The sequence below is a fragment of the Lactuca virosa genome, chromosome 1, assembly GCF_052849685.1.
Source record: "Lactuca virosa cultivar CGN04683 chromosome 1, Lactuca_virosa_CGN04683_v6, whole genome shotgun sequence".
NCBI lineage: Eukaryota > Viridiplantae > Streptophyta > Magnoliopsida > Asterales > Asteraceae > Lactuca > Lactuca virosa.
In genome coordinates, this window is record NC_136426.1 from 23369365 (window position 1) to 23392975 (window position 23611).

The 23611-nt window shown below is 39.0% G+C and overlaps 1 protein-coding gene across 3 annotated transcripts; it reads left to right on the plus strand.

The window, feature by feature from the left end:
* The first annotated feature begins 17771 nt into the window (after positions 1 to 17771).
* LOC145146937 (uncharacterized) lies at positions 17772 to 23091 on the plus strand. Of its 3 annotated transcripts, none has more exons than XM_079075042.1 (4): positions 17772 to 17870; positions 18077 to 18253; positions 21172 to 22233; positions 22739 to 23091. In XM_079075042.1, exons 1-4 carry the CDS (start codon positions 17856 to 17858, stop codon positions 22745 to 22747), a joined length of 1263 nt encoding a protein of 420 aa, XP_078931168.1. In that variant the 5' UTR covers positions 17772 to 17855; the 3' UTR covers positions 22748 to 23091. The 3 variants fall into 3 exon arrangements, with proteins under 3 accessions (XP_078931168.1, XP_078931185.1, XP_078931177.1); XM_079075059.1 differs by having other exon boundaries at positions 21172 to 22221; XM_079075051.1 differs by having other exon boundaries at positions 17775 to 17870; positions 18080 to 18253.
* The last annotated feature ends 520 nt before the right edge of the window (positions 23092 to 23611 follow it).

The following is a 23611-nucleotide window of genomic DNA, read 5'->3' on the forward strand; positions in this document are numbered from 1 at the left end:
TTTTGGGGAAGTCACTAAGCTTTGTGCTTACGGTTTTATGTTCAAATGTTTTCAGGTACTTCCAGTTCCAAAAGGAAGGGTCCGACATGATTGCATCGCATCCACTGAAGATTCCACACTCATGATTTTATCATTACTCTAGTGTTGTTTAGAAACACTTTTGATACTTGAATACCTTTTGGAAGTAATGAATGAATGTCTTGGTTGAATTCAAAAAATAAATTTTTACTTGGTATTTTTGGGACGTTACATTGAAGACCTTAGGTGTGGTTGTAATGAACTTGCCACTTTCTTGATCTCCACAACATATGAAAATACAAGCAGAAAATTATGAGTGTGTCCTAACTATCAAGTAAAAGTGACATGATTTTTGTGATTTTGTTGCTATTGAACTGAGAAATATGACAAATCCTTTTTCACAATATGCAGAACAAAAAAATATGATTTTTTTCTTATGGCTTGATCCACCACTGCCAAACAATCACATTAAGGAAACCATGTGGAAGTAGTATGTTGAGTTGGAATAGGAAAATGAAGCTAAAGAATGTCAGAAAATAATGTTGCAACTTTTGAAGGTGGTGGTGATCATGATGGTGCTTCTTTTGGTGAAGGTGATTTTATTGGTTTTCATGGTTCATAGAGTTATGGTTCAAGCAGGTTGAAGATGTGGGATTAGTGTTTTGGAAAAGGTGGTGGATGGTGCTTCTTTTGGTGTTTAAGTAGTTTTTTAGGTGTAAGGGTAACAGTAGTAGTTTTTTTTGGAAAAGGTGGTTTTGTAAACTTATCTTTGATAATGTATGATTTTCAATTAATCAAATGTTATTCAATGGTTTTTTTTGAAACAAAGGTTTAATTGATTAGTCTATTCTAAAAATGAAAAATCTCTTTGTAATTTTTGGGACGTTACATTGTGCATATCCAAATTCAACCATGTTGCAACGCTCGCAGATTCGGGCTTGTTAATTAAAATAGAATAGGCCATAAAAAGGACATTTTTATAAAATATTATTTAATATAAATAATCTTAACTAAGTTACAATATGTGTGTCAAAGATTCTGCACATATAATGAATGCCGAAATTCGACTTCGTATGAAAAAGTTATGCTTCTTCAAAATTTTGCGATTAATTTCGTTCCAAAGTTGGTTTGGATCATGGACCCTATACTCCACACCAAATTCTCCACATTTACGTCTGGTATGTAGCCATGCTCAACCTCATTGACACCAGGTCGATTTTGATCATCCTCCAAGCCTGTCTATACCCATTTTTAACATATTTTCATCACACAAAAAGTTAAGAAAAAGTTTCATTACAGAGGTTGGAAGGGGGCTTAATGGTTTCTTGTGAAAAATTCAAGAAACTGAAGTAAAAAGCATAATCATTTGAGTTTAAGTCTTCAACGTATATGATTGTTGTAACATCCCAAAAATACAAGTCAAAAATTTTCGTTTGAGAACTTTACTAAACCATAATATCAAATATTAAAAGATAAATCCATGGATCATGCGTCTCAAAATGTCATAATAAATTTATCAAATCAACTAATGTCAAAACATATCAAAATATCCGAATAAAACTCCCAGGACAAACTGAAGCTGTGGTGTGTGCCATGCCATCATCCCGAGCTCTTCCCCTTACTAGCGGAAGTACCTGAAACCAAAAACTGAAACTGTAAGCATAAAGCTTAGTGAGCTCCCCCAAACTACCACATACCATTCAATAACATATAAAGCAACTACTGGGCCTTGCCCACTGCATCGGACCAAAATCCGGAAACTGCGTCGGACCAAAGTTCGGAACTAACCAGGGCCTTGCCCTATGCATCAGACCGAAGTCCGGAACTGACTGAACATAGCATAGCATAATCATAACTACTAGCATAAACACATATACTGCATACTGCATCGGACCGAAGTCCGGAACACATAACACAAAGACATACTTGAATCACAAAGACATCAAGCACACTGAACTACTGCATCGGACCGAGGTCCAGAACTACTACTAACTAAACGGGCTGGCATTGTGGCCGTAGACCCGTTCCTACTGGAAGGAAAACTCACCTCGTAACGCTGGCTGCTGAGGTGCTAAATCTGAGACTGTCTGACTGCTGCTCCGGAACTCCCCGGCTACAAATCTCATAAACACTAAATCAAATACTGATAACTAATCTCAGGGTAAAATGATTATTTTACCCCTGGTCAAAGTCAACTTCCTGGTCAAAGTCAACTTCCTGGTTGACTCTACTCGCCGAGTCCTACTATGAACTCGCCGAGTTCCCGGACTCACACTTCTCTAACTCGTGACTCGACTCGCCGAGTCGGGAAGTGGACTCGCTGAGTCCCTCTACTTCCAGATCCTTGTTCTAACTCACTGAGTCCTCTTCCACTCGCTGATTCAACTCACAATTCCAAAATCGGAGAAATCGGGAGGATTTGCGCTCCGACTCGCCGAGTCCAAGAACAACTCGTCGAGTCCTATGCATGTCCTCACTAAACAGTTGATTCTAATCGATTTCAGTGCATCTAATTCATAGATCTGAGCTTCTAGGGCCGATATAACACGTAAAGTTGCCAACTTTACGTGCATGTATAGAGGTATGAAGCTAAAACACCAAAATAAGCTAGAAATGGGAACCTAGGGTTTGGAACAAGACCTTGCTTAGCATAAAGGTAGCTACTTTGAGCTCCTGGGGCTCAATGATGTCTAGATCTATAGCTCACTACCCTAAGGGAGCTCCAATCTCGAGTTTGGACCTTGAAATGTCCCAAAAATGGCAAAACAAGCATATAAGAAGATCTATTAGGAAAATGAACAAGGTAGAGACTTTATTACCAGATGAGGTAGCAAATGGAAGCTAGCTTCTGGATCTCCTTCTTCTCCTTTGCACCTTCTCTCTTTCCTTCTCTTCTACACTTCCAAGAATACACCAAAACACTCAAAATCAAGAAGGAATCACTCAAGCTCACCAATGGAGGTTAGGGTTTTGAGGAGGAACGCTCTAAGGGTGCTGGAGGCTGGGATGGGGGCTATAAGGACGTTTAAATAGGGTGAAAACCCTAAGGATTAGGGTTTCCTCCAGACTGGCCTACTCGTCGAGTCCAGGCGCGGACTCGCCGAGTAGATCACTTAAAACCCGCGTCCAACCTAGCATCTACTCGACGAGTTAGGGCTACTACTCGCCGAGTAGCTCTTAATAAAAGACATTAATAAATTAAATACGTACCAGGAACGGGGCGTTACAATTGTGCACTTTATATACATATCTAGCTTTAAATTTATAAACCTAACTACTTAGCTAAATTATGCACTTATAGACAGTGTACTGTAACGCCCGTAGATCCGGGCTAGTCAATTTAGAGATAATAGGGGTCGAAAACGACTTTTCGACAAAAGATTATTTAGAATAAATAATCTTAACCAAGTTGTATAATATGTCTCAAGGGTTCCGTACATATAAAGAACGCCGAAATCCGAGTTATAACGAAGAAGTTATGGCCTGTCGAAGTTTTTTCGGCAAAACCGACACGGCACCGGGAGACGTAAATAGTGAATTTACGATAGAGGAATTTTTAGCCTTAGTGGTCTAAACAAAAATTGTAGTATATGTTAAACCGAGAACATCCATAAAAAGAACGCCCAAATCTGACTTCGTATGAGGAAGTTACGATTTTTCTAAGATTCAGCTTAGTAGTGCACGAGCCGAAACTCGAATTTTAGTTCGAGCGGTTTTTGGCTTACGCGACCTAAATGAGAGTTGAAGATCTCATTAATAGAAACTCAACGGTAAAAATACAGACGAAAACGGAGTCCGTATGAAGGAGTTACGAATTCTTCGCGGTCATTTAACAGTCTAATCTCATCCTACTGTTAAATTTAAGATCGGTCGAGAATTAGCCGACGAAGTCTAAATGAAAGTTGTAGATCTTGTTTTCACCTACGCGTGGAAAAAAAGAACGTCGAAAACGGAGCTCGTATGCGAAAGTTACGGGGTTTAGAAGTCGGCAGGGTGCTGCTGCAAAAGGGGTGACGTGGCACAATACAAGCCACACACGTTTGGCCACCAGAAAGATGACATGTGGCATGGACTCGGCGAGTCAGTACTTCGACTCGGTGAGTCGATCAGGAATTCAGCCTATAAGTAGAGGTGTCGGGTTCCCTCATTCTTCACACCATCCAAACTCTTCTCTATCTCTCTCTCTCTACTTTCTCTCTCTAAAGCCCCAAACCCCCCCTAAAGTCTAGGTTAACCCCTAGCACCCGAAGGAAGCCCCGAGAAAAGAGCCTTTCGGCTCAGAAACTCTGCTCCGGCGGAGTTCGGTTTTCGAGAAAACCCGCTGTAAGTGAGCTACGCCTACGCTATTTTTAATATAGCTTTTAATTAATCATAGTAACGTTATTAGGACCTTATAATAATTATTTGGGCTATTATTATGAGTTATATAAGAGTTGTTATAATATATTTTTAACCATTCGCGGTACGGGGAATCTGGTTTAAAGGGTCGCATAGGGTTGTTGGATTTCAGAAGTGCTATATGCCAAAATGGTCCTGCCCTCCAGTGTTTTATGTCTGACCCCTGTCTGTACATAGTGGGTGAAGAGTATTGTTTAACGCTTATATAATAGTAATAATAGCTAGACTATTAATTAGTCTCGGTGAATGTTAGACTAAACCCTAGTGGTAATGATACTAGGTTCTGTCGAAGGAAATTGTTTTAAGAGTAACGAAGCGCTGTCTGAGTTCGGAATCACCACCTCTTCAAGTGAGTGCATAGTTACTTTCATCTTACACATAGATATGAAGTATTTTATATAAATTACGTGCTATGTGTGCATATTATCTGAATACTTGCCGTTTATGCTGGATGAACGATTTCATACATGCTTTAAATGATTTAAACTGTATATGTATTTTATATCTACAAAATATGTTGGGTAAAACATGGGTAGATGAAATATGAGTTGGATGATGAGATGAGAGGTGATATAGACCATGAGATAAGGGTGAGAGGTGAACAATGAGAGAAGCCTTTTACCCAAATGATGGCCCCGTCATCTAGCAGAGTATGGATGACAACCACAGACTATTCTAGACAGTCCAGTGGAACACTAGCAGACTCGCAACTTGTAGGTGTTGTGAACGATGTGTTCACCCGGTGTACTCTAAACCTTGGCGACTATGCAGACTTAGTGCCCGAATCCTGGCGACTATGCAGACTTAGTACCTAAACCCTGGTGACTATGCAGACTTAGTACCTAAACCCTGGCGACTATGCGGACTTAGTGCCTGTTGTATAAACCATGGCGACTATGCAGACTTAGTGCCTAAACCCGGTGACGATGGACTTCGTGCCAATTCCTTAGGATGATCCTTAGGAATGAATGAACGAGGAATAGCTGATTCTTAGGGTAAATCCTTAAGAGTAAATACGATAATGGGGATGGGTAATTGGGTTAATTGTTTGATGAATAAACATAATAATTATATTATTGTGGGTTGAAAACCCTATGTACTCACCAGGTTTCCCAACCTGACCCACTCCAGCTTATTTATATCATAGGTGTCGATATGAAGCTACTTTACACTGAGGGATTTAAAAAAGATGTAGATCACTAGTGTAAATGAATATAAGTTCTGTTTATGCTTATGTTTCTGTATTGACGATGACATCCCAAGGTTTTAAAAGGAATAAAAATACATTTCTTCGGAAATGCTTTGATAACACATTTATCATGTTTTACTGGGAACAAATTCTGCAACATTTTTATCAAAAGAAGTACTCTGATTTTTATAAAGCATAAACAAAATCGGTATTTTCTGGCCGTGAAAATGGGGATGTCACATGTACCTTGTCAGATTATAGAATAGCTTGGGTAAGTCGGGTGTCGATCACAGAGAACGAATTTAGCTAATAATACAATTACTAAAAATTAATCTAAAAACAATAATTAAAAAGGGATTTTTATCTGATTTTCCAAGTTCAGATTAACTTAAATCTAAGCACAAACAATTGTGAACAAGATTTAGAAGACACTTTCGTTTAGCTTTGAATCCCCCCTTTTCCTATGTCTAGTTTCTAAGTATGGATTTATTCACCAATTCCCGGACTACTATGTAATGATTATACACAAGCAAACACATAATTGATTATTAATGATAATTGGGTTATATAAGATATATCTAAGTTAAATACAATTATGATCAAATTAATGTTCCCCAACACAATTAAAGTTGTTACCTATATTACTTAATCTAAGATGTGATTAACCCCAGCTCTAGCAATTTAATGATCATAAAATACTAGGTAAACAAGTTCATGCAATTCAAATGGTCCTTAAACTACACTTAACTTGAATCTAAGCAACAAAGATGTAAACTTTAACATGCTAGGTAATGATAATCAAACACATGCATTAACCAACTTCAAAAAATCCAAATATAAGCTAGAAACTAACACATTGTTTTAGGGTTCATCTACACTAAATGAAAGCCTAATGATTAGCTATTCATAGCAGAAAATAAGCACACAAAAACATAAGAATTTGACATTGTTAATCTAATGCAAACCAAATGTGACGTGTAATCTTCAAATCTTCAATCTCCAAGTGTTCTCTCATCTAAAGGGTTATTTTTCACAAATCTCTAGCCTCTAAAATCAATTATCTCTCCAGAAAATCAGATCCAACCTCCTAAAAGTAGTTATGCAAAGGGATATTTATAGTTTCCTAATATCGCATCTCACGCCGTAAGTAGTAATGGCTCATGTCGTGAGCTCAGTATAATCTGTGTTCGGCAAGGAAACTGCATTCTGAGTAGCTATCTTCTGGAATCTTCATTCTCACGTCGTCAGATTATAGTGCTCACGTCCTGAGCTTCTATTTGACTCAAATTTCTTTTCTTTTAAGCTCCATTAAGCTCTAAACTCAGCTACAGTCCTTCCAGGTTCTGGGTTTTGTCGGTTTTGGTCCTTTTTCCTCAAGAATGTCATATTTGGTTGCAAAATATAATTTAACTAAATAAGTACAAAATATCTTTGTAAATAACCAAAATGTAGCTTAAAATGTATTAAAATAATGCCTAAATATATGTATAAATATGACAATATCAAAATACCCCACACTTGTCTTTTGCTTGCCTCCAAGCAAAACTATTTTTATTATTATCAAATTGAGACTTTAGCTACCAACATCGTACAAGACAATCCATTTTGAGCCTCTCTATTACTCCAAGACCGAAATGCATATATTTGTGTCTAATTTTTCCTAAGAACCTCCCCAATCCTAAATATTTACAATCTTTATAAACACTTCCCCACTTATTTTGAAGAACACTCATTTTATACATCCCTCCGAATCCATCCCCAAAAATCTTTCTTAACCTCAAGGTATTTTTGGTTAAGCTCCCAAGCATACATATGGTAAAATAACCTAGAAAGAAAAATTAAAATATAAAATAACTTGGCAATTTGCCTTATTTCTTCACTTTCTTCAAGATCTTCATACTTTGACAATTCTTATTCACTCAACAACTTTGTAACTTTTTTTACTTCTTCTACTTTTCTCTTTTTTTTTTCTTTTTTTTTCAGAACTTTTTTTACCTTTGTTTTTATTTTTCTTTCTCACTTTTTTCTCTCAAACAAAAAACCTAAAAAGAAAAACATATGCTTAAGCAAATGAACTTAACTTCAACCCTTATTGGTTAGAGGTATTAGTCTAAAGTGCAGGGGTGGCAAATCGTGCTATCGTTTCGTGTTTCTGTCTGACACGACACGACACGACAAGGTTTTTTGTAACACGGACACGACACGACACGACACGATGTCGTGTTTTTTTAACTAACACGAAAACGAAAAAAGTAAAAAACGACAAACACGGCACGACACGACAAATATAACATATACTAAAAACTAGTTTATTTAATGAATAATTTATCAAATATAACACGATAAACACGACAAACACGAAAACACGATAAAAAACTACTAAATTGTGTCGATTTCGTGTCGAATTTCGAACACGAACACGACACGACATGAACACGAATTCAAATTTTAGTATCGTCCCAATTTCGTTTCGTGTCGTGTATTTTTGTCGTGTCGTGTCATAAATTGCCACCCCTACTAAAGTGCAATAACTACATAAGCTCTCCTGGATACATTTCTGGTACACGATGCTAAACATATTGTGGACCTCAAACTAAGCAAGGTCGTGTTTTTTCCCATGCTAAATATCCACATTTTCTTTCTCTTGAGGAGCACCTGAGAGAGGTGCTGAGGACATTGAGGAGGGAGAGACTTTTCGCAAAGTTCTCAAAGTGTGAGTTTTGGTTGTGCGATGTGCAGTTTCTGGGGCACCTTGTCAACCATAAGGGCATTCTGGTCGATCCGGCCAATGTAGAGGTCGTGATGAAGTGGGAGGTTCCGAGGTCTCCATCTGAGATTCGAAGTTTTCTTGGTTTGGCGGGTTATTATCAGAGATTCGTCCAGGATTTCTCCAAGATTGTTGTTCCATTAACCCGACTGACCAAGAAGTCGGTGACATTCCGCTGGGGGCTTGATCAGCAGACAGCTTTCGATACTCTCAGACAGCGGTTGTGCGAGGCAACGATTCTGACCTTGCCGGAGGGCGTCGACGATTTCATGGTTTACTGTGATACTTCTATCACGGTATGGGTGCAGTGCTGATGCAGCGGCGTCGACGGTTTCATGGTTTACTGTGATGCTTCGATCGCGTGATAGCATACGCTTCGAGGCAGTTGAAGCCTCACGAGGCGATTTACTCGACACACGACCTGGAATTAGGGGCAGTTATTTTTGCCCTCGAGATTTGGCGACACTACCTCTATGGAGTCCGTTGTACTATCTACACGGACCACAAGAGTCTGAGGTATCTAATGGATCATCCGAATCTGAACAAGAGGCAGCGACGTTGGTTGGATGTGGTGAAGGATTACGATTGCGAGATCCTCTACCACCCGGGGAAGGCCAATGTGGTGGCCGATGCACTCAGCTGTAAGGCGGTCGCGACGCCAATTCGGGATATATGTCTGAGGATGACAGTGATTACTCCATTGCTGGAACAGATTCGGGAGGCTCGGGTCGAGGGTATGAAGGAGGAGCGCCGGAAGTGTGAGCGGATCATAGGTCAGGTGGCTTCATTTGATTATGACAGTTGTGGATTGTTGACCCTGCATCGGAGGGTCTAGGTTCCTTACTGAGGTGATGTACGCCAGGTTCTGATGGAGGAGGCTCATAATTCGATTCTCCATTCATCCCGGGGCGACGAAGATGTATCGGGATCTTCGCCATGATTATTGGTGGCCCTGCATGAAGCGGGACATAGCTTGGTATGTGGAGTGATGCTTGACTTATAGGAAATTCAAGGCCAAGCACCAACGACCTCACGACAAGATGCAGCCGTTGGAGATTCCCGTGTGGAAATAGGAAGACATCACCATGGATTTCATCACAAAGCTTCCCAGGATTGCACGCGGAGTGGATTCGATTTGGGTCATCGTGGATCGGCTGACCAAGAGTGCACATTTCATCCCGATCCAGGACAGTATATCGGTAAAGAAGCTAGCCGAGATCTATGTACATGAGGTGGTGGCACGCCATGGAGTGCCGGTTTCGGTTGTGTCAGACCGAGATGTTCGCTTCACTTCCAGATTCTGGAAGCGGTTTCATGATGAGATGGACACTCATCTTCACTTCAGTACAACTTTTCACCTTCAGACGGATGGGCAGAGTGAGAGGACGATTCAGACTTTGGAGGATATGCTACACACATGTGTATTGGATTTCAGTGGGAGTTGGGATAAGTATCTTCCGTTAGCGGAATTTTCGTATAACAACAGTTATCACGCTAGCATAGACCGACCTACCTTCGATATGCTCTATGGGAGGAAATGTATGACCCCAATCTGTTGGGGCGAGGTCAGTCAAAGAGTCATGGGGAGTATTGAGGTGGTACTCAAGACCACTAAGATGATCCACCTAGTTCGGAGCAGGTTGCAGACTGCTCAGAGTCGGCAGAAAAGCTTTGCCGACAAGCGCCGGTAAGACTTGGAGTTTCAGGTGGGAGACATGGTTCTCCTGAAGGTGTCACCCCGGAAAGGTGTCATCCGGTTCAGGAAGAGGGGCAAGCTGGGACCCAGGTACATCGGTCCTTTTAGGGTTTTGGCTCGGGTGGGCCGTGTAGCTTATCGTCTTGATCTTCCAACCGAGCTCAGTCAGATTCATAGCACATTTCATGTCTCCTAGTTACAGAAATGTTTGGCGGATGATTCCGCGGTCGTGCCTTTGGAGGATATTCGGGTGGATGACTGCTTGAATTATATTGAGAGACCGATAACGATTCTCTATCGAAAGGAGAAGACCTTGAGGAACAAGGTCGTGGGGTTGGTTAAAGGTACAGTGGCAGCACCGAAAGGGTTCAGAATGGACATGGGATCCCGATGAGGAAATGAGGGAGCATTACCCCGAGTTGTTCGAAGCGACGAACTTCGAAGACGAAGTTTGATTCAAGTGGGGGATAATTGTAACGCTCAGTCCAGGTATTATTTATATTTTGGTCCCTTATATGTTAAATTACTACTTTTGGACATTATGTTTGCAAGTTTGAGGGAATGAGGGACCGTTGTTGCCAATTTTGGATTTTTGGAGGCAGATCCCGAACGCGGGGCGTCCCCTGGGGAACGAACTACGTTTACGTGCAAAGTGTAAACCCTAAAATTTAGGGTTAACCCCTATATAAAGAACATTATGCCCTAAAGTCTAGCCACCCTCTCACCCTTAAGCAGATCCCCACAAAACCCTAATCCCTTGTTTGTGTGTTTTGAGCCTAGAAGACTATTTTGGAGTGCATCTTGGTGTTTTGAAGGGAGGTGGCCATTGTTGAAGCATCATCAAAGGAGCAAAGTCTTATAGATCCAAAACCTTATCAACATTTGGCACTCATATGAGGTATAAAGCTTTGAACTTGGTGTTTATTTGCTTAGATCTCTTGTGTTGGGTTTTATGGACCTTTTTGGTCCCAAGGATGAAGCTTTATGGTTCAAATCCACTTCCTAGGCTTAGGGTTGCCACCCTCGGTGCTATTTGAGTCCCTAAGACAGAAAGTTGCCATGTTGAAGGTCTTGATGTGTTCATGCATGAGACAAGGCCATTTTCATGGAAGAAGAATGCTATTTTTGGAGTTTGGAGCTTTTGGGGGCATGCAAAGTCACAAAGTCTGTGACTTTATAAATGGCTTGGCTCTACGTTTTGGGTAGCATTGTTTAAGCATTAAGTGCTTAATGGCCAGTTTTTGGAATTTGGACGCGAACGCGCTGCGTAAGGTCCGAGAACGCCCTGCGTTCTCGTTGGGGCTCGCGATCTGGACTGTTAAGGAACGCTCAGCGTTCCACAAGGGAACGCCCTGCGTTCGTTACGGCAGTGGGCTTCCTTGGGCCATTTTCTTGGACTTTACTACTATGGGCCTTAGTGGATCATCATTTTGGGCTTTATTGGACTATGTCTTATTTTGGGTCTAGGGTAAGGCCCATTAGAGTGGTTGGGCCCAATTTAGAAAATTGGGCCAATGGTAGGCCATTAGTGGGCTTGGGAAGTCTACCTAGTATTGGGCCTTTCATGTTATGGTTTTGGGCTTTAGGCATGGACCAAATTAGATCAGGGGTAAAATGGTCATTTTACCCTAAGAAGGATTATTGGGTTTTGACTAAGTGTTATTTTGTACTGATAACTCGGGGAGTCGTCGGAGCAGCCGTTAGAGATTTCTTACCGTGAGATTAAGCATTCAGGTGAGTTTTCCTCCTGTTTGAACGGGTCGAAGGCACCAATACCGACCCGTATTTATGAATGTATGTATTCCGAACTAAGGTCCGATGCCGGGCGGTGCCCGATGTATGTTTATATGTTTTTCGGATTACGATCTGATGTCGGGCGGTGCCCGAGGAATGTTTGTATGCTTGATGTTTTCGTGATTCTTGCATGTGTCTGTATTTGTATGTTTCCGGATTACGGTCTGATGTCGGGCGATGCCCGAGGAATGTTTGTATGCTTTCCGGATTACGGTCCGATGTCGGGCGGGGCCCGAGGAATGTTTATATGCTTATGTTACGTGATTATTCTATGTGTATTTGTTGATATGTTTATATGTATACCGAGCTTTGCTCGATGCCGGACACTGTCCGATGCCGGGCAGGGCCCACGATATGTTTATATGTGATTATGTGTATGGTATGTGGTAGTTTGGGGAAACTAACTAAGCTTCGTGCTTACAGTTTTCATTTTTGGTTTCAGGTGCTTCCAGTAGCAAAGGGAAGAGCTCGGGATGACTGCATTGCACACACCATGATGTTTTAGCCTGGGATGTTTACTCTGATATATTTGACATATATTTTGATTTGGATATACCGTTTATGATGTTTTGAGATACTATGACTTATGTTTTGATAAGATGATTTTAATAACTATGGTTTAATTATGATTTAAAAATGAAATTTTTGGTCATGAATTTTGGGATGTTTCATTTGCTCAAAAGGCTCAAACTAGGGTTAGGGTTTTCAATGGAGGGTGTTGGAGAGGTGGATGTTGAGAATGGAATGGGTTTGGGGAAGTTAAGGAGCTTAAATATGGCTCAAACCACGAAAATAGGGTTTAAGCACTATTCGCGTACGCCCAACGTACCAGGGATGCCCTAGTACGCCCATCTTACTTCCTGTACGCCCAACGTACTAGACTAAGTCCAAAACCTTCCTAACTTCTAACGATCATAACTTCTTCGTTCCAACTCCGTTTTCGACGATGTTTATATCCACAGAAAGGTATTGAGGAGCTTTACAACTCTATATATTTACTTTTGACTTAAAACATATCGGAATAAAATCCTTAATTCAAAGAAAAGGCCTGAAGCATCACTTTTACCATTATGCCCTTGGGCTCCAAAGCACAAACCAAACTCTTGGATCATATAGTCTACATTACCCACTTCCAAATAGGTCTAAATCTCTCTTTCCCCAAATCCCGTAGCCTTATGATACTTGATCTTCGGGTCACGACCCCGAATTATGAAACGACTCGAAACAGAGTGTAACAGTAAGTCAACCCACATTTTCTTCTTATCTGTAAGATTGTGAGGTCTATAGATATTTTCAAAAATCGTTTTTCCAGGAACTCCAATCAATGTTCCAATTAAAATCAATAAGGTTCTCAATTTTATTACTTCAGTTTTTTGGAAGTACCTCATATCCTAAATATACAGTAGGCCACCTGATCTCCCACTCGAATTTACTCCTTCATAGTCAAACTCTTCTGAATCCCAACATCCTTTCACGTCTATGTAACATCTGGAATTTATAAGGTATTATTTATTTATTAGGTTGTTTATGTAATTATGTTTTGGGCTTTTGGAGTGGATTGGACTTTGTCATTTTGGGCTAAGACAAGGTCATACGTTGGGCGTACATCCTTGTGTACGCAGGGTGTAGATAAGTTAAGTGGGACGTGGAGCCATGCACGTACGCATGGCGTACAAGGATGTACACATAGCGTACATGCTCAGACCCAACACCCTAATTTTTAGGGTTCAAACCCTATATAATCACCTTAAGTCCCAAGGGTTGGCCTCTTTATCAGCCTTCATTGTCCTAAAACCCTAATCTCGAACCCTAATAGCATCTTTGAGTTTCTTGACCTTTTTGGGCTATACCCTTGGTTAGTTGGTGCCTTTGGTAGAAGAAGGAGTTGGTGAATAAGCTTTGTTGGAGCTTGAGCTTGTGGATCCAGAGACTAGGCACCTTTCTCAGTTGCAAAAAGGTATAAAGTATCAACCTTGATCTTTGAATTCTTATATCTCTTCATGTTATGGTCTTATGCTTCTTTTGTCCCCAAACTTTGGTCTTGGTGAGTATGGGTTACTACAGACCCTTTGGGCTGTCCTTTCAGACGTCTTGATGGATCCAAATTCATAAAAATGGGACCTTGGACGTTAGTTTTCCTCCATGCATGAGCTATAGTGTCTTTATGGATTAAGAAGTTGGGGTTTTTGGTGTAAAACTCTTAATAGCCATGCAAAACCATAAAGTTGGAAACTTTACGGTTAAGGACGCTATTTAAGACCTAGATCTGCCTTTGGACGTGAAGGCTTAAGAGATTAAGCCCTTGGGTAAGAGTTTTGGTTTAGACGAATTACACGGGGCGTACTCCTGAGTACGCAACGCGTACTCATTTGGGTCCCCAGTCCTGTTTTGGGTTGTATGTTGGGCGTACTCAGCCTGTTGACCAATGTTGACCTTTGACCCAATTCCGACCGTTGACTTTTTGACCAAGTGGGCCTTAGTCAACTATTTTGACTCAGAAGGGGCACTTTGGTAATTTGACCACTTTAGGATTACCTTTGAGCTTTTAGGCCTTAGGGCCCATTAGTTTGGTGCTTTTTGGGCCTTAGTGGGCCTAGTAAGTTGGGTCTTAGTTAGCCTAGTTAGTTTGGGCCATATTGTGCCTTGGATGATTATTTTAGAATTTGGGCTTTTTGGACTTTTGGTTTGGGCTTTGGCCTTGGGCCAAGTTTAGGGAAAGGGTAAAAATGACTTTTACCCTAGTTTGGACTCTTAATGTGAGTTGGGATCCAAATATTAATTGGATGTTATTTTTTGATAGCGCGAGGATTTTAGTGGGACATCAGCCAAGGATTCTTTCTGCGAGATTTAGCAGTTCGAGGTGAGTTTCCTCACCATGTTTAGCAGGTCTAAGGCACCAATGTCGGCCCATGATCAGTTCTGCTAGGATACTAGATGTCTGTGTGACTCTTGTATGTGTATATACTTATATGATTTGTATGTTGGGCGGGGCCCGTTATGTGTTTGTTTATGTACGATATGTGGTATTTTGGGGAACTCACTAAGCTTTGTGCTTACGGTTTTCAGTTTATGTTTCAGGTACTTCTGGTTCCAAAGGGAAGAGCCCATGATAATTGTAGAGCACACACCACTCAATTCCGCGTTTTGTGATTTACTCTTATGATTGGTGATGTATTGATACAATTTGTTTACCTTGGTTTTATGACAATGATATGGTTTACTATTTTATCAATCTAAAAATGAAAAAATTTCGGGTCTTATTTCTGGGACGTTACAATCTACTTTAGAGTAATCAATAAGTTGTGTTTCCTGTAACCTTATGAAGTTGCTTTTGTGTTGAGTCTTTGGTCTCCTTTCCCATGTAACTTTCACATCCTCCCCTATTCCTATGATATTTAGTGAGAGACAATTCATTTGACACATGTATGTACACCATTTTCTCCAATGATTTGCCCAATGATTTGATTGGATGCGTCGATCTGAAATCCCACCTCAGCCCCGATCTCTGCAATTTTTATGATTTTGCAGTTGCTTCGTTTAGTGATTTTTTCCTTTCCGCTATTATGAGATGGATCGTCATCTGGGTTTCGATTAAGATCCAAGGGTGGGTTCTCGATACGTTGAGGGAATGATATATTTTTTCCTTTTTGGGTGAGGGGAGGGGGTTGATTGTGTTTGTTTGAGAGTTGTTGAAAGAGGAGAGGGATGGGGATCGATTACCAAATTTATTGCATTTCATCTTTTTAATTACATGCCCTCCATTGTTAGAGGCAATGTGTTGAGTGGCTTCAGGAGAGTGGGCTTGGGAGCTAAATTGGGTAGGGTGAGTAGTTGGAAAGGGCCCGAAGCATCCAAATGGTAGATTATATCATGGCCGGATGAGTTGGTATTCTGATATATCCCAAATGTCGGCGTAATGGGCCTAGTAGAAGAATCCTTAGTATTTGTTGACTTTTCAACGCATGGAGGGTTACATAAGTATTTACACCAATTTCCTTCTTGGGAATTTCAACCGTTTCTATATTATTGGGAAGTATCAAATTATTAATGGGTGCATTAAATATTGCCTCGGTTGTCTCATCCGTCTAAGAGGTTGTTTCCGATTGATCACTGCACTTTCCGTTACCAACGTTTTTTTTTCCCGGTGACTCAGGACGAATCTCGCCTTCCTCCATGTCGTTCTTCTCCTTCTCCATCTAAGTCTCTGAAACACCTCCGGTCTCACTTTCTTCGTCTTCGTCTTCATCACCGTCGATATCATCTTCTTCTGAATCCTCTTCTACTTTATCAAAAGGAGCCGGGTGAATTGGGGACCAATCATCTGTATATTCAACAATACCCACTGAGTATGTTTTTCCTTCCACGGTCACCTGAACTGTTTCATTTATCCATGTACGTCGTGAGGTAAAGAATCCGACCTTCCCCATAGAATAACCCCTTTTGGTGAAGATGTTGTTAAAGGGATAAACCAATCTACCAAATCTTCTGGTTATCATTGAGAAATTATCTTCATCCCATAGTTTTAGAGGTAGTCCTAATATCTTGATCCACGCCGTTTTTTCATACTTAGGTACTTGTTGATCAACACATACTAACCATTTAAACTAGTTATTCCATCTGTTTTTTTTTGTTAGGAATTCATTTGCTTCTACTGAATTACTGAATCTTAAGATAATGTTAAGTCCGCCCAAGTATTTGGTATTTTCGTCCATTAAGATTGACACCGGTAAATTGCTAATGTGATTGAAAGTGTGGGCTTCACCAATCAATACACTGTTGGTCAACCAGGCTTTCATGGTTGTGTTTGGGTTTAAGCTAATCGGAGGGGTTGGATGCTTAGAGGACTATGAGTTGATATTGGAGATGACTTAGGCATAGGTTCTATTATCTCTCATAATAGACGTGGGGATGGTTGAGTGTACAACCTGATTATGATGTTTTTGTGATACAAAGGTATTCAGGGCCTTTATGGTTTTCCTTTGGTGTTTGAATAGTTTAATATTGAGGGTCACGTTCATGCATGTTAGCTCTTGAAGCTTCTCCTCCAATTATTTCGCATCTGTTACACCTGTGAATCTAACGAATGCATAGTACTCTCCTCTGTAGCCTTTCCTTCTCCCCAGATACACATCGATAACTCTACCGTACTTGTCAAACGTCCTCCAAAGTTCCGACTTACTAGTTCCATTTGGAAGCCAACAATGAAGAGATTTGTTAAATATTTACTGTTATCACGAACAATCGTCTTTTCTGCCGACGGACCTCCGTACACCCATTCGTAGGTGGGGGCATGAGAGCAAAGCGTTTAGGTTTACATATGAAAGAAAGTAGTTATTTTCTCCTACTTTGAAGTAGGTTCAAGACTCGATCTGACTCTCAACCTTAAATAAGCACAACACTAATTTAGCTAAGTTAGAAGTTTTAATGTTATTAAAACCGTCCACCTAACATCACTATTTTTGCCATTATATCTAAATCTAAAATAAAATAATATAATCAAGGTTGTAATAACTGTATCTAAAATATCTTTTAATTACAAGAATTTATGGAATATAATGAAATCTTGTAAGGATTCTATAATAAATACTAATTAATAATGATATAAACTGAAAAGTCAAATCAAAATAAAATGTATCGTTATTTTATTTGGGATTCAGAAAATATTACATTTCAATATTTCATATTTATCGTTTTATAATCTTTTTGGGATACTTTCTACACAGGCGATTTAACCACGTGTCGGTTTTCCACCGTGGCAAACCTCAATTTTCTGCCACGTCATTAAAAACCATGTTTGCGGCGCCCAGAAATAGAATGTAACGGTTTCAAATAGTGGTAGAACCGGTAATTCTTAAAAGACAAGGGGTAAAACCGTCACAAGGGCAACTGAAATTGAAGTTCATAACAGACAGCTGCTTACAAAGAGACAAAACAAACTCCCTAGGGTCTAAAAACCCCAAAATTTTCTCTTCGATTGTTCTAAGTTTCTAACGATGGACGCCGATGAGGTAAACTTCCGATACGCATTGTCGTTATCTTTTACACCGCCAGGATGATGGCGGAAGCCACAATCACCACTAAAAAACTCGCCTGATTTTTTTTACGGGTTTTCCCTTTGAATTGAGTTGTTGATTTTGTGTTTAGAAGAGGAATCGGGGTTGATCGTCTTTAATTACATTCTGATGTTTTTTGTTTTGGTGTCTGATTGTTGTAGAAGTTGACGGAATTGAAGAAGGCGTATGCGGATATGATACTTAATACAGTGAAAGAGGCAGCGGGGAGGATTATGATATCGGAACGGAAAGCTTATCGGTTAGAATTCGAGCTCAAAGAATCCAAGGAAAACGCTCTTCAGATGCTTACGCGACTTAAACAGATGATGGATTCGAAGGTATAACGATAAAAATCTAAAATTCTGCCTTTCCGCATATGCTATGAGTTGGGTTTTCCTTTTTTGTGGTTTCTTGTTTTTAGGTTAGTTGATCCGATAAAATTGTGATCTTGATGAATTCTCATCTAGGTTTTCGTGCATATTTGTGTTGCTTTTTAAAAAATTTCAGCTATGTTTTGAACTTTGAGTTGATTTCTGCGTACTAAGGGTTTAGTCATTTGAACCCGTCTGCAATTTTAGGGTTGTCTTTTTGTTTCTTAGCTCATCATCATCAAAAAGAGACACCATGTTGATTGATTCAAATGTTGTTATTAGGAATGTGTGTTACTCTTGGTTCTTGTTGTTGCAACTTTGTGGTATGAAGTCTTTAAGCTATTTTTGTTTCTGTTGTTGCTCAAGCATTTGCCACTTCAATGCAGTTCGGTTAACACTTTGCATTCTTTTTTGGGGTTTTCTATTTATGCAACAAATGATCTGAATTTACTCGTCAATTGACTTGGAGGGATTATGTTTGGTTGATTTCAACTAGGGTTGTTTGAGATCAACAATAGTTTCATTATTTTGCGTATTAAAGATTATGTATGTTTATTTAAAATCATACTGTGTGAATGCTTTATTTGACGCGTTATGATGCAGCATAGCTGCATAGGGCATCTACTAAGTTGTCTTTCTTCAAAATGTTTCTCACTATTTTGTTGTTTATCATTTGATAATGCAAGTGGGGTGTCTTCCTTAGCTGGAAACACATATGGTATGTAGGGAGATACCATGAATGATTAAAAGGGAAACTATCAAATTCACTTGATTCTTACCTTGAACGTAACTTTTTCAATAGAAAAAAAATACTCCTTTTGGTTTGGCCTTAAGCTTGAACAACTTCTGAATACGTTCACACAGACACTTACAAATAAAATTATTCCCTTGGGCATAGCAAAGCTGGTTCCAGGGTGGTATGCTTGCAGGATTGGTTATATATGGGCTCTTTGTGGCCTTGTGGGCACTGGGCTCAGATGTCAGTCACCTAGTGGGCAGCTGTTAATCTGATTAATATCTTACATGATGCTCAAGGGACAGGGCGTTGTGAGCCAGTGTAGGGATTGCTGGAAGAATAACTTTTTTTGCAACATTAACTCACACTATAATTGTCAAAAGTTCAATTGTTTTCTAAATGACTAGAAATAGTTAAGCCATTACTACACATATGCACTTTAAGGATGTATATGTGTATAACATGATGAGACATGCATACTTTTACACCAAAACTGGAACCAACGGTATTAGTTTTACATGCCAAAGAAAGTAACAACATACTACATGAGCATTAAACTTCGAATATTTGATAGGTGGCAAGGTAGCAACTGTATTGGCATGAGATATACTTAATAGCAATCACATTCTAACCATTAATAACAATTTATAGAAAGTGTGTATATCTACTAATCTATCAAAAGATAAATTATACGAATGAGAGATAGCATTAAATGTACCCTTAATATGAAGTGCTGGATAGTGGAAGTGATATTTTTTTTAATTACTTATACTTCACACTCGTTGCCTTGAAACAGAATATGGATTTGAAGGTATACTGACCAAAATTTAAAATTCTGCCTTTTTCCCCGTATGCGATAAGCGGAGATTTCCTTTTATTAGGGTTTGTAATCTTTAGGTTATTTGATTTGATAAACTTTTGATTTTGATGTTTCTGCATCTAGATTTTCTTGCATACTTTTGTTTCTTTTTAGAAATATTAGTCCTGTATGGAGCTTGAGTCGACATTTGCATACTAAGGGTTTAGCTAAATTGGGTCTCTCAGAAAGTTTAGGGCTGTGATTTATATTCCTAGTCATCATTATCATGGAGATATGCCTTCTTAATTGATTCGGGTGTTGTTATTTAGAATATGTTGCTCTGAGCTCTGGTTGTTGCAGCTTTGTGCTATGAAGTCTTTGAGCTATTTTTGTTTCCATTGTTGCTCAAGCATTCGTCACTTCAATGCAATTTAATTAGAGGGTTTTCATTCTTTCTGGGTTTTTTCTAATTATGTAACGAATGATCTAAATTTACTTGTTGATTGGCGTGAAGGGATCGTGTTTTGTTGGATGCAAGTAGGGTTGTTTGTGGTCAACAATAGCTTCACTATTTTGGTATCTTACGAGAAATCTTAAACAACATAAGTGGGTATCAAAGATAACATATGGTTATTTAAAATCATCTATGTGAATGCTATCTTTGATGTTGTTACAATATACATTAGGGAATCTACTAAGTTATCTTCCCTTAAACGTTTCACTAATATGTCGTTTATCATTTGATATCACATGTGCGATTTAGAAACAAATGCAACTTCACTTTCCTCAAATGTGCTATATATCTGTAAAGATTAGGTAAAACAGACCAAATGTGGTATGTAGGAGATATCAAGAACGATGAAGATGGAAACTATAAACAATTAAATATCATTGATCCTTAACTTGAATGTAAACATTCTATAAGAAATACTCCTTTTGCTTTACCTATACACTTGTGGAATGGTTACATAAACATTAACAACTCAAACTAGAATTGGAAAAAGTTCCATTGTTATCATAAAGGCAGACTATAGAATTTTTTTTGTACTTTCACCATTTTGTCGGTTTAGCCACTTAATCATTTTCTATAGTGATTAAACTATTATACTTTTTTTGATTATGTAAATAAAAACCCACTTTTCCAGGTTACTAGGTTTTGATAAGAGGGAAAAGTACAACAAAAAAACACCAAGTATGTTGTGCTTTTCAGTATTTTAACCTTTTTTATAACTCGTTAACCTGAAAAAATGTTTTTATTTTTTTATTGTACGTTGAAGAACTATGTGCTCTTATTATACACTTTCATCGAGTTATTATCACAATATACAAACTAATCTGACAAATTTTCAGATTAATGAAGCGGAAATGGTATCCCAAATCCAACAGAAGAAAATTGAAGAACTAGAAGCACAAGTCCAAGAAGCTGAGGACATAGTGAAAGACCTCAGAGAAGAGTTAAGTTTCATGCATGCTGAATTAGAGAGGACCAAACCAAAAAATGCAGTTAACCCTGATTCCATTCCAACTTCTGATGTTTGGAATTCTGATAAAGATGAGAGTAACACAGGCCAGACCTTGTATAATTCTTTAATTCCTTTTTGGAAGTCTTATGTTAATGACCAAAATTTACCGGCTATAATCTCAAGAAGCAAAGCAAGGAAGTTATACAGAAGCGGTTGTTCTCATAGAATTCATGCATGTGAAGGGACCCTATATGAACAAACAAATGTCCTTAAGCCTGATTTGATTACTGAAATGGATGAAGAAAGTGAGAAATTACATAAAGAGCCCTCCCTTGGGGATGAAAGAAAAAAGGACAGGAAAAGAGCGAGTCCAGATGGGAAAAAGAGATCTCAACCGTTGGATCAAGTTGATGAGATTGATCATGTGACTGAGAGTTCGTATTCAACCATGGCAAAGTCAGCTAAGTGTTTATGGGAAGGTTCTGGTGAAAGTATTAATACCGTTTTGGATTTGGTAAGAGTAAGCGACGTTCATAGAAGATTAAGAGAGGAACTTCTACCTATGGAATGTGAAAAGACTGAATTGCCCCCAACCTCAGAAGCTCCGGTTGATGCCCCGGAGTTGAAGGCTGTTGAGACTGGCGGGGTTGGGGTTCCTATTCATACAATAAGTGGTAGAGTTATCAAGTACACGTTCCAAAGGAAGAGGAAACGTGGCACATTCAGCACCAATGGAAGTCACTTAGGTGACAACATGAAGAAGAAGAAAAAAGAGGACGGAAATGCCCTTTTGGAGACTGAGAAAGTCATCGCAACAGAAAAGTCAACTCAAGAGGAGACTGAGAAAGTCAAGTCAATACAAGAGTCAACTCAAGGAGAGAATGAGAAAGTCATCTCAATAGAAGAGTCAACTAAAGAGGAGACATACCTAGAAAAGGTTGCTAAACAGGTTGGTGTTATATCTACATATACAAGCATTTAGATTAACCATTATCAATATTTTCTAAATTACCACCAATTTATAAAGTGGTCGACTTTTTATGCAGAGCGATAAATCATATTTCTTGCAAAATGTAAAAAAAGGATTTCGGAGGGAAAAATGAATCTATACATTTTCAAAATTTGTCCAAAATCACTTGTTCTTGCAAACTGTAGACCCCATTTGTTACACCGAACAAGACATGACATGATACGACAGAACAAATTGTACCAGGTTTAGCCTGCATAGGACCCATACTGCTGTCAACGAGACATAAATTGCAATTTTTGGTCCTACTGGGACAAGGTGGAACAGAGAATCTGTTGTCTGTGCAAAAGACGTAAATGCCCTCCTCATTTTCATCATCAAAAATAGCCTACAAAGCTTGTCTAGTCCCAAAATGTGGCAAAATTTGCAAAGGTCCATTATGTAAACATGATGACCTCTTTCTGGTTCTTTTTTTTTTTTTATGCAGCTTATATAAAATGGTGACAATGAATCTCTGAGTGAGAGGAAGAAGCAAATACGTATATAGATACAAGATTTAACAGTTATTGGCGATTCAACTCTGGTTGGAAGGGTATCATTTAAAGACAGAATTTAGATCCTTTGAGGTCGATAACTTAAGTTGGTTAATGTTTATTAAGTTGCAGCCATTGTTGTGTTGTTGAGTCTTTTGTTCGTTTTAGGGAATTTTGACTTAGACTGTTGTTAACTGTAAATGTAGCTTTAATGTTTAGTTTTGAATGGTGGATGGTTTACATGGCATTGTTTGTTGCAGCCTGTTTAATCTTTATATCTTATTATGAAGTTGGAACATGTTTGGTACATTTGGAAGGTATTCAGGACAAGACAAAATAGGACAGAACATGTGCATTTGACCGAGAGGTTTTAAATGTCCCCGTAAGCGATGTTAGTCATGTTATTTCATAAGTATACATGTCATAATGATTTTAGATATTACTTAAAAGAAATTTTTTAGGAGGTACCTTAGTTGTATTAAGATGTTACATTGATGCTAGTTAGAACTATGAACCAAGTTGTTGCCAGATTTTCATGTTTTCGAAACTGAAATCGAAGTGGGAAAGCTTTTGAACCAAATGCAACTAGTGAAAACAATTTCAAAAACATTAAAAAAAATCATCAAAGTTGTAATACTTAAAAAATCAATACTTGAGATTTTAGAATAAGTGGAAGAAAATTTTAGCGCCTAAACAAGAGGGAGGATTAAGCATAGATTGTTAAGTAATCCGACTATTATATGGTCTTTCTACTGTCTTCGTGATTCACAAACATATAGGAGGCCTTGGGGAGGGTTCAAAATAGACTTAAATTCAAAGGGGTTAGG